This window comes from Jatropha curcas, chromosome 7 (assembly GCF_041381405.1).
Source record: "Jatropha curcas cultivar XTBG-Jc1 chromosome 7, XTBG_Jcur_1.0, whole genome shotgun sequence".
Taxonomy (NCBI): domain Eukaryota; kingdom Viridiplantae; phylum Streptophyta; class Magnoliopsida; order Malpighiales; family Euphorbiaceae; genus Jatropha; species Jatropha curcas.
This window is the reverse complement of record NC_143157.1, coordinates 23,348,533-23,363,339: the sequence shown is the minus strand read 5'-3', so window position 1 is coordinate 23,363,339 and position 14,807 is coordinate 23,348,533. Positions and strand designations below refer to the sequence as shown.

General features: G+C 30.8%; 1 protein-coding gene across 1 annotated transcript; it reads right to left on the bottom strand.

The window, feature by feature from the left end:
• Positions 1-5,077: 5,077 nt before the first annotated feature.
• On the bottom strand, positions 5,078-5,661 carry LOC105632842 (calcium-binding protein KRP1). The gene has a single exon (XM_012215299.4). The coding sequence runs from the start codon at positions 5,586-5,588 to the stop codon at positions 5,223-5,225; it is 366 nt and encodes a 121-aa protein (XP_012070689.2). The 5' UTR covers positions 5,589-5,661; the 3' UTR covers positions 5,078-5,222.
• Between the last annotated feature and the right edge of the window lie 9,146 nt (positions 5,662-14,807).

Here is a 14,807-nt window from a genome sequence, read left to right as displayed (position 1 = left end):
GAAACCCATTCAGAAATGCTGATTTGACATCAAGTTGGTGAATTTGCCATGAATTGTGAGCAGCAAAAGCAAGAAGGAGTTTGATTGTGTCATACCTTGCTACTGGAGCAAAAGTTTCTTGGTAATCCACCCCATATTGCTGTGCATATCCCTTCACCACCAATCTGGCTTTATGCTTACAAACTGAACCATCAGAATTAAATTTGGTCTTAAAGACCCACTTTACACCAATCACCTTGCGATTTGCTGGCCTATCAACTAGCTGCCATGTCTCATTCTTGTTTATCATTTCTAATTCAGCTTGCATAGCTCTCCTCCATGCTTGAAATTCTTGTGCTTCATCGTAGCTTGTTGGTTCATTGACAACTAAGCTACACCTTTCATAAACGTCCTCTAAGGACTTTGTACCTCTCACCGGTAAGTCATCCACCAAATCATCTGCTACAAGTTGAGGTTGCTCTTTTGGAAAGAGATTAGCTTGAGTATCCTTTTGATTCTCCCAACACCAAACAGCAGCCTCATCAAACTTTACATCTCTGCTCAAAATTATTTTTTCAGTTTTCAAGCAGAAAATTCTGTACCCTTTACACGATGAACCATAGCCCATGAAAATGCCTTTTTCAGCCCTGTTGTCTAGCTTGCTTCTTTTTGATTCAGAGACTTGATAATAACATATACACCCAAAGATTCTGATATGATGTACTGTTGGCTTGTGGTCATACCAAGCTTCATAAGGAGTCTTGTCTTGCAAAGCTTTTGTGGGAAGTCTATTTAATAAATAGACAGATGTATTGACTGCCTCTGCCCAGAATTGGTTTGGCATGTGTTTCTCAATTAAAAGACACCTGGCCATCTCCATTACTGTCCTATTCTTCCTTTCAGACACCCCATTTTGTTGCGGAGTGTAAGGTACAGTCAATTGATGTTCAATGCCTGCACTTTTACAAAATTCAGCAAACTGGCGAGAAGTATATTCTCCACCATTGTCAGACCTTAAAGCTTTAATTTTAAGATTACATTGATTCTCTACTAAAGCTTTAAATTGTTTAAACACATCAAAGACTTCACTTTTGAGTTTAATGAAATAAACCCAACACATCCTGGTGCAGTCGTCAATAAATAGGAGAAAATAATTGTTACCACTCAAGGACTTGGTTGTCATCGGACCACACACATCAGTGTGGACGAGTTGAAGTTTTTGATTTGCTCTCCATGCCTGATTTGTTTGAAATGGTAGCTTCGATTGCTTCCCTTGCTGACAGATCTCACAAACTTGAGTATCATAGGAAATTTCAGGCATATCTTCCACCAGACCCTTCTTGTTCATTTCAGCAATTGTTCTTTGATTGAAATGTCCCAGCCTTTTATGCCATAAGTTTGTAATTGAATGTGAAGCACTTGTGTAAGCTTTCTCAGATGCTTTCTCCCAATTTACCACAAAACTTCTATTTTTCATGTTCACACTAAATAATTCAACTCCAGAAGGATCAAAAACAATGCATTTGTCATCCTTAAAAAGAAGTGAATAATTTTTTTCAAGCATTTGCCCAACACTTAGCAAATTTTGGCTAATTTCAGGTATGTACAAAACATCTGGAATGGTTTTGATACCTGATTTTGTTAAGACAGCCACTAATCCTCTTCCTTTGACTTCTAGGAATTCTCCATTTCCCACCTTTACTTTGGATTTGTAGGTATCATCAAGAGTCCTGAACATCTCTGCATCATTGCACAAGTGATGAGTGCAGCCACTGTCGATAAGCCATGCATCAGAGAAGTCATTCATTGAGAAGCAAGAAACTGCAAAAAGTTGCTCCTCATGTGCATTATTTTCGTCTGCCATTTGAGCTTGAGAAGGTTTTGAGCCTTTGTTTTTGGATTTGCAGACTTTGGAAACATGCCCAATCTGCTTACAACTGCCACATACAGCATCAGGTCTCCACCAGCAATATTTCTCAAGATGTGTTGTTTTTTTGCAGTGTTTGCAAGAAGGAAACAGTTTCTTTGACCCTTCACTGCAATTTCCACCATCGTGCTTGCCCTTATTTTTCTGGTTGGGATGATGTTTCCCCTTATAAGAGTTTTGCTTTTGCATAGAGAAAGCTCCTTCAGTGAATCTCTCCTGCCTCATATTCCTTCTTTGCTCTTGCGCTTGAAGTGCACTCATTAGTTCACCTAATGAAATCGTACTTAGGTCCTTGGACTCTTCAAGAGAAGAAATCTTGGATTCAAACCTCTCTGGAAGAGTCACAAGAACTTTCTCCACAATTCTTGTATCTGAGAAATCTTCACCAAGCAATCTTATGTTATTAACAATCAAAGAAATTCGATCGGCATACTTACTGATTGTTTCATCCTCCAACATGTTCAACGACTCAAATTCCCTTTTCAAGTTCAAAACTTGCATTTGACGTGTTCTATCACTGCCTTGGTATTCTTCCTTCAACCTGTCCCAAGCCTCCTTTGCAGTTTTGCAAGCCATAATTCTGTAGAACACAGAATCTGCTACTGAATTTTGAATAACTGACTTGGCTCTAGATTTCTTTGCTTTTTCTTCACTGTTGGATTTGATTTGTGCTAAGGTGGGGTTTGCTGGTAGAGAAGGAATTGGTTTATCCTCTGTTACAGATTCCCAGAGATCAAAGGCTTCCAAGAAAGCTTGCATCTTCACTGACCAAATGTGATAATTTTGACCAGTTAAGATGATAGGCGGGTTTAAAGATTGGCTGCTGGATGCCATTTGGAGTTTTGGATTAAAAAAACTTTGGTTGTAGTTTGGTCCCGTAAGATAAACTGCTCTGATACCACTGTTAAAACAAACTACAGTGGAGAATTTACAGATTAAATCTTATGAGATTGATAGAGAATTCCAGCATATTTTTCATTGAAGAATACTGCAGAATTTATACAAGAATGGAAATAACAAACTTCCTATTTAGAAGCCACTCATAAGGTGGATAAAAACTGAATAAAAAATCTGCAACTAAGAGCTAAAAAACAGCCACTAACTTAAGCCACTAACTCCACCATTTGATGCTGTAAAAAAAAAAAAAAATAACAGAAAAATATTAACAGTATGCTGGAACTGAAATGCCAGAAATCTAACAGACGGAAGTTTTTCCGTCTGTGTCTTATGGATGAAGACGACGGGTCGTTCATTTCGTGGATTGGGTTAATGGGCTGTTTTGTGTTTTCTTTGCAAATAGGACTTTTAGTTACTTCTGACTTTAAAACAAATGCAGACGACGATTAAGGCCATTGTTTTGATCAGTGACTTAGATGAGCCGTAGTTGGTAAAAAGATCATTGACAAGCAGGTGATAAACGACAACATGTTATTTTGTGATGTAAAAATACTCAGGAAAAAGAGCATAATTATTAATAGTTTACATTTAAATGTTAAAAGACAAACTACAATGTTCTTCTGGAAATAAATTATGTGTTACACTGTACTTTTTCTTTGTAATTGTGCTTGATTTTAGATGGTAAGAATACTTTAGATCAAGAATAATAGGAGGTAAGGAGAGTAAAACACAAACTAAAAAATATACTCCATAACAATAAAGTCCAAATAAAAGAAAGCAGCAGAGCAACTAACAAAGCTTAGCTAAATAAATACATCTTGAAAATGTTGATAAAATTCTAACAAGTCAACAAGTTTAGGTTTAATTTGGTCTAACAATGTTGAAGGTTAAAGTTTATGACAAATTTTCAAAATTTTCTAATGTTGAACATAATTTTTATAATTAACCGGTAAAAATAATTATTTTATTAATGGAGATTGGTTTGAGTAGAAAGAACTCAGGTTCCTTAAATAAGAGGAGGTTGAGTACTCTATCATTTTAAACGAAGAAAATCTTCATTGGAATGGTTCCTCTTATAGATATGAGGCTGCAGACAAGATTCAATTTAATCTAACAAACTAGATATACTTTAGATATAAATAAAAATAAATAAATAAAAATAATTTTTGATTGCTATTGTTTAGTATTGAGATAACCAACTCCATAAATTCAATTCTTTACAATGCAAATTCTCTCCAAATCAGCATCTTCTCCTCTAAGAAAGAGCGGAGACTAGTGAGATTGCAAGTATCAAAAACTTTTATATATATATATATATATATATATATATATATATATATGTGAACTATAATTTTTTAAATAAATAAAATAATTCAAAATTCATAACTCCATCAATTAAAATGAGCAACTTCTTTTTTTGGTACACAAGAAGATAAAGAAAAACTAAGAATTACATCATGTTGGATAGGTTATTAACATCATGTGCTAACCATGGAAGAACACCATTAGGGAGACTATCAAAAACCTTCAAGTCCCATTCCTAAAGAAAAAGCAAACTAAGTCAATCCACACTGAATTCGGCTCACGAAAGATGTGAGATATTGTAATAGATTGAAACGTAGAAAGATAATATATAATGAAAATACACAAGAGAAATCACTAAGGCAAAATCACCACCTGACCTTAAGAGAAGAGAAACTTCTAACAATTTAATTCCTTCAAGCAGAGCCCATAATTTAGCTCCAAAAATTGTAGAATGCCCATGCCTAGAGCAAAACCAACCGACCGCTAAGCTGTAGAATCCCTGATCAAACCACCAGCAGAAGCAAGTTGCCCAACCACATTAAATGAGCTACATATAGCATGACCAAACTCTATTTCATTTGTCGCTTTAGAAAATTATTGCAGCATTAAATATTTTACTTTACTCTTATATTTTAGAATCTGCATTAAATAAACATTAATTACTTAAAAATAATTTAATTAAATATTTTTGACAGAATTTGGGTGATTCAATTTTTTTTTTAATTTTCATTTATTCCATTTTATTTACTCTAACCAAGTGGGAAAAAAGCACAACTCTATTCAATTACAGAATCAACCATTGCAGGAAGCAAATCAATAGTAGAAAGTCACTGAGTTTTTGTAATTAACAGCTATTGATTTTCCTTCTCTAAGTTATAAAATTAGTTAATTCTGGAGGATTGACAACTTCAATCTGCTTTGAATTTTGACCAAAATAAGCTAAATTAAATGCAAAATCAAGTCAAAAGATAACAGATCATAAATATTTTTTTTTTACAAAGTTTTCAATTTTTTTTCTTCTGTGTTTTTGTAATCCAATACAAGATCAGCAATTATTACATTCAAGAAAAAAAGAATAATCCAAGAAGAAAGAAAGGGAAAAGAAGAATTTTCACTAACAAAAATCCTTCAATTCCTGCAGAAGAGCCTCTTCTACCAAAAATCTAGACTCTTCCATCAACTCAGGACTTAATCTAAACATAAGAACACAAAACTCCATCTGATTAAGAGCACCATCACCATCAAAATCACCTTCCTTTAACATGCACCTTAAATCATCATCACTCAAATCTTGCAATCCTAAAAAGGCAGAGTTCCTTTTCAGACTGTCAAAAGTGATAACTCCTTTTTCACTGTCCATCAGAAGATTAAACCCATTGCATAGCTCTCCAATCAGACCATCGCCGCCAAGCTTGTTTGCCATAACAGGCAAGTAGTCAAAGAAGTCTTGTGATGGGTTCTGGTTTTGTGAAGATGCCATCTTTGAAGAAAGAAAAGTATGGAGATTTAGAGACAGAGAGAGGAAGAGAGGAAATTGAAGTATGGTTTTTGTTGAGGATAGAAAAAGAAATAATGGGTAATTGGTATATATAAGTGGAGATAAGGGTTTTCCAAGAAGGAGAGGCCATGGAAGACAACTAATGTACAGGTAAGGAAGGAAGGTCAAGACCATTTTCTTGGAGCTGCAGATATGTTTCGGGGAAGGTTGTCTAGGGATAGGATGGTCATTTGGTGAGAAAGAAGGAGTCAAGGAGGTGGGTTTCGTGAGGGGCTTTTACGGCCTAATAATAAATTTGCCCTGAATTTTTAATTATTTTTTTTCATTTCGTACCCGTATTTAGTGTGGCCATTTATTTATTATCGACAAATTGAAATACATTGTATTTGCACACTTATGTAACTCGATAATTCTCTATATAATATCTCATTTTCTACTCGGTAATATATATTATAATTTTAGTTCGGGCTGCAACTCTTTATTCTTTCAATTCAATTTTTCTCTTTTTTTTTCACTTAATATCATATTCACTTTTAATAAATTCAAATATTTTTTTTTTATTTTTTTACTATTATTTTATCACTATATTAGAGTTTTTTTTATCTCTTTTCTGTAAGTTTTTGTTCTTTCTTTGTGAGGGTTTATTATTAAATATATAGAAATATGTACTTGATTTTATTTAGTTGAAGGCCTTAGATCATGATTTGCATATGTGAATCTTCAATCAATACTGGTGCAATTCATTCATCTATTGATGTTATTGACATATAATGGCGGAAACTTATTTATGTATGTTATATATTGCAAGTTCTTAAAAAAACTGATCCAGTTATAGAAGATCAAAAAGAGTTATTATTTTGTTATTCAAATCAATTAAAGAATTAATTGTTACTATAAAAATTTATATTTTTTATCAAAATGATTTTCAAGTTAAAGATCTAATATAATCTATTTTACTTTTAGTTTTATTATTCAAAAGAATATAAACAATTCTTTTGATTTGTTAAAAGATCATATACATCTATTAGTTTATGATAAAAAAGTTTTATATATGATTTATATAAATATTATAATGTTTGATTTTATTATTAAGGAATTATATTTTTTTAAAAATATCTAAATAATTAATATTAACTTGGCTGAATATATGAATTCGCTCCTGTATCTAACCTTGTGGCACTTTAAACTTTATGAATGACCTATTACGCACTTGAATTTACAAAATTTGGTAATATTATACATCTTTTAACACTAATATCAATAATTTTAGAGTTTTTGGCTTTTATCTGTAAAATATCGACTTTATATGTAGTTAGCATGACTTTTGGAATAATAATTTTCATAAATTTCAACTTTTTAATAAGTGCTCAATTAATTGAATTTTGCAAGTTGAAGCGTTCAATAAAATAATTTGAAAATTTGAAGTATTTAATAGATATAGTTTTATAAATTGAATTGTTTGATGGGTCAAAATAAAATTTAAGGGTGTTATAACATTAAAGTAAGAAAGTACCTGAGTGAATTTATGTATTGTGCCACATTAACTTATTAAAAATAGTAAAGATAAAAAACAATAATTGTTTGCTATTAATTATTAGTTATTTTATTCGCATTTTGTCAAAAGTTAAAAGAGAGTCACAAAATATCATGCATAATAAAGATAGTATTTCGACTACAATCCAAAACACAAAATATTATTTTCTTCATACTAAAATTATAATTTCACTTTTTTTTGGACATGTCAAAATAATAGTTCCATTTATATTTTTAAAAATATTTTTCTTTTCACTTCACTATAATATAATATCCTTATATTAAAATAGCACTAACTTATTAACATGTAAGTGAGCTATAATTTTCAACAAATAAAAAAGAAAAGCGGAACGAAGGAGTAAAAAGAACAAGGCGAAAAAGGGTGAATTTAAAAAAGACAAATTTGTGGATTAGGCCGGCTTTTAAAAAGGCAAGGATAAAGTGGGAATTTGAGGGGTAAAAATTGTAAATTTATAAGAAAATAGTGAAACGTGTCTTAGGGAATCCTCTTGATGGAGAAGAATGTTCAAGAGGGGTAGAATTGTCAATATACAGGCATGAAATGAAAGTAGCCAAAAGGAGCTTTCGTTGCCGGGAAGGTAAATGAACCTTTGTGGAAATGGACGTTAAACATAAGCAAGAAAATTTTTGGGTATCTTTCCAAGAAATTTAACTTTACTGTTTTTAAATCTTTTGCGTAGTTCAATCTTTCTTTCCTTTTGCCCCTCACCTTTTTTTTTTTAGAAATTTCCTTTTATTTTTATCTTTAAGGTCAAAGATTATTATCAAGAATAAGAATTCTTACTTTTTTTAAGTTATTTAATTTTTTCTGAAACATTTGGTTGATGAATTTTTATGTTATTGAGTATGATATTATAACTCATGCAATCAGGACGGTGCCAAGTTATGCAAAATAGGGTCAATCGACCCGCTCAATTTTTAAAAAATATTTATAAAATATGATAAATTGATAAAAAAAATTAAAAAAAAAATGTATATTAAATGAAAAATTTTAGATTTTTTAATTTAATTAACCCCTTTAAAAATCAAATTAAATAAATAACCCTATTGAAAAAATTTTCTAGCTCCGCCACTGCATACAATCATGAACGGACCACTAGTACTTGTAAATGGTTTTATATTTTTAATTTTGCATTCAAGCAATTCAATTATTAAATTGTTATAAATTTTTTTTATATTTTTTATGTTGTGATATAATAAAAATAACTTACTTCTTGTTAGACATTAAAATTGAAATATACTGCCTAATATGAATAATTCGCTCTCCCCTTTTATACAATCTTTGTTATTTGTTTAAATCCAATCGTTTTCACTTGTTTTAACCTTAGACACTTTTGATTGAAGTTCACTTCATAATTAAGTTTTTAATAATTACGTGTTCCTTAAATTAAACTTAATCTTACTCACATTACGTCATATTAATTTTTTTTGTATTTATAAATATGAAATATTCGATCTCTTATTTAAAAAATTTAAATTATTTTTTACCATAATTTCTTAATTCCGTAATAACTTTAAAATAGTTAAAAGAATGACCATCAAGCTGTCATTGAAGAATGGGTAATAATTTAATCCTTCTAACAAATGCATTGAAGATTCTATTATTATTACTTTAAATTTTTAGTATTTGTCGCACTGGAATGACAACACATAGAAGAGAATATTTTATTGACATCCTTTTGTGGGTTCAGTCAATGAAAGAGGACAGTGCTATTAAATATGAAAGACATATCATTTGGAAATCTCCTTTGTCTTTTATTCTCTTTTGGGTGTCGGTTGTTTTGTGAAAATTTTGAAACATGAGCACCTCATGTCTGTATATATTACACATAATATATTGGTTATTAGCTGTTATTGTTCAAAGAACTTTCTAGTATTTGAGCTATTTGTTATTAATTTTCAAAAATATACATATTAATCTAATTTTATTTGTATTTTTCACCCTCAATGTTTGCATTCTAGTTCTTCCCCTATAATGTTAATTTCCTATTTTGCTTCCTCAAGCAAAAGCAAAGAACTTTTTTTTTTGACATTTTAATCAAGTAATAATAAAAAACAGAAAGGAATATATTCTCTTAATCTCTCTTTTTTTAACTATTTGGTATCCAAAATTTTTTGTCATGATTTTTTTTTTTATATATCTAGGAGGTTTAATTCATCTCAAATCATATAGCATACAGATTTTTTATTCTTTCAATAAAATGTGCTTTTCAGAAATCGAATTTGTGTTCTCACTCTTACGAAAATTAAGATTACTTAACACTCCAACTAACACCTTATTAATATAATTAATCCAAATAAGTATACTTATAAAGGGAATTTTGGAGTGTCTGAACGGATTTTATATGTAGAGTTTAAATTTAAAACCTCTCGTCTAACATGAAAGTGATCTCTGCTTTGGCATGGGAGGTCATTTGATACTTTTTTTTTTTTTTTTACGTCCATAGACGGAGGCCATCTTGGCCATTGGTCAATCCCTGTGCAAATTTGACTCTATCAAATATTCAAAGCTGTTCTCTATTTCTGGGTCAAAGGCTGTCCTTTTCACTTTTGACATTTCACCCATTGGTATTGGATTTGGTTACCTCTCAATCCAGTCCCTTGTTATTAGGCATGGCCGGTTCAGTGAACTGTCGGTTTCGGTTCACTGAACCGCCGGTTCGAAATTTTTAAAATTTTGAATCGGAATCGATCCTCGAACCTCCGGTTCCCGTTTCAGTACGGTTCAGCACGGTTCCGGCGAACCGACGGTTCAAATTACGGTTCCGATTCGGTTCTGGCATTACGCAAATTTAAAAAAAATAATAAAATTTTGATTCTGAATTCATAAATAAATAATAATTTTAAAATATTTAAATTTTATTAACTAGATGAATTATTATAAATTTTAAAAGAAAAACTTCTATTAACTAACTTAGAACTATTATTACATTAAATTTACAAATTTTGCTAATTTACTAATATAAAAAACTATAAATGGAATATAAAATTAATGAGATGAGTTGGAAATTATTATTTTCAAATACTAAGAAAATTATTTAAAAAATCAAATGAAGTAAATTTATGAATGGAAAAATTTGAGATCAGAGAAAGAATTTGGAGTTGGATGTAAGAAAATAAAAAATAAACAATAGATAATTCCAATATTAAGGAAAATAAAGCAATAAAAAAAATAATGAACTATGGAAATTTGAGAGAATTTTGATTGAGAATAAGAGAAGAGTTATGATATAATTGATTGTGAAATAAAAAATCATCAACTCATTATATTTATACTTGTTTCTCGTTTATTAGTTTTCCAAATTGTCCCTTATAATAGAAAAATAATAACTATATTTTTGGATAATTTAGTAAATTATAGTAAATAAATGATTAAAAATGAATAAAATTTATTTACCAAAAAATAAATAAAAAACACTTATCATATCAAAAACTATCCGTTACACTCTTTTTTTGTACATTTGAAAGTATTTTTTTTATATAAATCAACTATTCATGTACCATTTTTTATATAAATTAAGTCAAAAAATGTGTATTTTTTTCACAACTTTTTATAACTTACGTATCATTTTACTTCTCTTCACCATAGATCAAATCAACTACAATCAAATCAAGCAATATAAATTTTTTTATAAAAATTTTAAGCTACAATTTTTGCATCCGGTTCAAACCGGACCGGAACCGCCAATTTCGGTTCATATTTTAACATTCACATGAACCTTAACCGGCCCTTGAACCGCCGGTTTCGATCCGGTTCCGGTTCGTCTACAGTACGGTTCGGTTCTGGTTAGAACCGAACCAGTGGCCATGCCTACTTGTTATGCGATCCTAGCGTTTGTTTGTTCGTTAAATTATTTAAAGACTGAATAATTATTAATATGATTAACACCTTATTAATATGATTAATCCAAATAAGTATATTTATAAAGGGAATTTTCAAGTGTCTGAACGGATTTTATATGTAGAGTTTAAATTTAAAACCTCTCGTCCAACATGAAAGTGATCTCTGCAGTGGCATGGGAGGTCTTTTAATACTTTTTTTTACGTCCATAGACGGAGGCCATCTTGGCCATTGGTCAATCCCTGTGCAAATTTGACTCTATCAAATATTCAAAGCTGTTCTCTATTTCTGGGTCAAAGGCCGTCCTTTTCACTTTTGACATTTCACCCATTGGCATTGGATTTGGCTACCTCTCAATCCAGTCCCTTGTTATGCGATCCTAACGTTGTTTGTTCGTTAAATTATTTAAAGACTGAATAATTATTCAGTCCCTAAATTTAATCATAATTACTCTTTCTACCCTGTAATTTTATTTTGATTTGATTTACACACAGATTAATAAAATTTAGTTAGTCTAATTAAACCAATTGCTATATCAGTAATTTCAAAACCAATTTAATTTCACTGAACATAAGAAACATAAATTTTCTTTATGAAACTGAAATTTATTAGTAAGAATGACGGTTAAAACTAAAAACCAAACTGAATCAATTTAATTTAGTTTTTTCAGTTAATTAATTTGATTTTTAATTTACAATTTCAAATAACTTTGTTTTATAATTTTCTTTTCCAAAAACCAAAACGAGCATATCAAAATGAACGGAACATATGAAAATGAACGGTACCAATTGGTTAATTTTTTTTTTTTTTTATAAAAACCAATCACTTCAATTTAATTCAAATATAGTTCGATTTTACCTCAATTAGAAAAAAAAAAACATTTCTATTATTAGATGTAATCCCACATATGTGTGTGTAAATACTTATATATAACTGATTGTAATTTCTCTCGATCATACTGTAAAATTAGCAAATTTAACGTTTTTCATGTGATAAATTTGAAATTGAGATAGAACTTATATATCGGAATAATTTATTTATCTAATTATAGTTATTTTTTTTCTATATAAATTACAATATCTTTCACCAACATCAATCTCAAACATTAGTATCCTTTAATATTTTCCAGTTAATCAATAAATACTCTTGCAACAAAAATTACCTTATCATATAAAATAATGGCAATCTCCAAGAAGTTGGCAATCTTTAGTTTGGTTATGTTGGTATGCCTGTTGTTGGTAGAAGATGGAAATGCAAACTTTATTAGCAATGCAGCTATGGAGAAAAATACTATACCTGGATGCAGCCCAAGAAACCCTTCGGCTTGCAAAAGGAAAGAGGTAAACAAATATACAAGAGGCTGTGAGGGAAGCCAAAGGTGTCGGACACATGATGCGTTATTAGGGAAGAAGGATGGGATGAAGAGTGGGAAAGAAGGTAACAGGAAGATAAATGTATGAACATATTAGAATTAATGATCTATATACATATACGGTGAACGATTCTTAGTCTCAATGGCTAAGGTGAAGTACACATGGCTGAAAGATTATGGATTTTATCTTTCCTCTGACATTGTTTAAATTGTATTTAAAATTTGTGATTGTGTTAATCTGCTTTAATTGCTACACTGCCTGAATGCAGATTGTAATATATTTTTTGTAATATATTTTAAAATTTGTAATTGTGTTCTAGTTGCAGCATTGCTTAGATGCAAATTGTAATATATTCCTTGTAATACAGTCATTGATTGATGTGCAGGGTGGCTCACGTTTGTTGGGCCTTGGTCACATTTTAAATTTCAACAAAAGCTCAATTTTTTATTTCGATTTTAATGTAGTTGTCTCCTGCATGTATAATTCTTCAATGGGCAAGATTGAGAAATTGCACTATTGAATTTTATTTTCTGGGTCTACCAGCTGAAAATTAAAATTAAAATTCGATCTGTTGTATGAGTCTCAAATATGAAATTATTATTTTTGATCCATATATATAAAAACAGTGACCCTTATTTTTAGTAAAAACGGTCCTGAAACGTTACTTAACGAATTCAGCGCTTTATCATACTGGACCAACTGATAGTTAATTATTAACTACTTTAATTTAAGTAGATTATACTTTTTTTTCTATTATTTGAAATTGTACAATATGTGCAATTTTTTTAACATAAATTATTGTAGAATGATTTTCAAATTTTTTAATGGCGTGCTTAAAAGCTAATAATAAAAACACACAAAAAAGAGGTCCACATAATATAAAGCTAGAATTTTATTTGTAAGTTGAAGATTGACTTCTCTATGGTTTGAGTCCATCCTCAAAGACACTACAGTAATTTGGGTTGCCGATAGAAAACTCCATTGGCTAATTCATTTGGAGCATTAACGTTCAGTGAATGGGGATCCGAGTTCTTGTTCTTATCAGTCAAAACAATATATCATTTGGTCTTCTAATTATACATCAAGACTAGAGCATAACCCAGTTGCTCAGCGCTTGAATCCAGGAAATCTTGTTCTTAGAAATGAAAATAATAATAACCCAGAAATTTTTTTATGGGAAAGCTTTTGTTATCCTGAAAATGACTTTCTACCTGGAATGAAGATTGGAAGAATAGTTTCAGGCATGAATTACATATCACCATGGAGAAGGGTCAATGATCCTTCTAAAGGAAACTTTACTGTGGAGATTGACGCTAGAGATTTAGAAGTGCTTCTCAACCAAGAGTATAGGGTTGTGAAAGCTCGATTCGGATTATGAAATGGGCTTGCATTTAGCGGTTCACCTAAAGCAAACAGTTCGTGTAACCTCAGTTTTATTACTAACCTGAAAGAGAAATACTACACTTATGAGCTTCTAGACAAATCTTTAATTACAAGGATTATTTTGGATGAAAATTGTGACTCGAAGCGTTTTACCTGGAATGAACTTATTCGCCAACAAATTTCCTTATCTAGTTGCACCAGTAGATATGTGATACATATGGTTTATGTGATGTTGATGGTATCTGCAACCTTAGTGATAGCCTTAAATGTAGATGCTTGAACAGATTTGGTGTCAAAAAGTCCAAGAAATTGGAATGCAGATTGGGCAGAAGGATGCGTTCGGAGGATGCCATTAGATTGCACGCCTGAAAGGAGATGATGGGTTTATAAAGTACTTGACATCAAATTGCCTGATACGCGCGCAATTCAAAGAATTGTTCTTGCATGGCATATGCTAATTCAGATATAGAAGTGGATGCGTGGTCTGATTTGATGATCTCATTGATAGCAAACAGTTGGCAGAGAATGGACAAGACATTTACATATTCGGAATCGGATGACTTCTTCTGAATTATGTAAGGAAATACAGTAAAGTAGAAATATTGGCAGAAAAAGCTGTGTAAGTGTAACTTTGCTCTACTATTTTGAAATTCAAAAGTTAAATTATAATCTTTAAAATTCTTAAGCTGAGATCATAGAAACAGAAAAAATGCTGCTACAAAGCATCAGGAAAACAAGAAATTGTTAGTAATTGCCTTTAGTATTTGACCAAGTCTTTACAGTTTTTTTTTGCTTTTTGAATAAGTCTTTAAGCATGATTTACTTGTTGCTTAATTATAGGAGATTAGTTCAGTTTTTTTCCCGGATTATTAGCAGTAGTTGCTAAGTAGTGATGTCTCTTTTTCTCTATAAATATTCAGCAGTAAATAAGAATGGTGTGCTTCCAAGTCCAATATATTCCAGTTTATAAAACATTTTTCATATAGCTTCATATCAGTTTTTTTTACTACAAACTGGTATCAGAGCCATTATCTTGAGGGACCTGTGAAA

Excerpts from the sequence above, each read along its gene's own strand:
- LOC105632842 (XM_012215299.4), bottom strand. The coding sequence starts at position 5,588 with ATGGCATCTTCACAAAACCAGAACCCATCACAAGACTTCTTTGACTAC.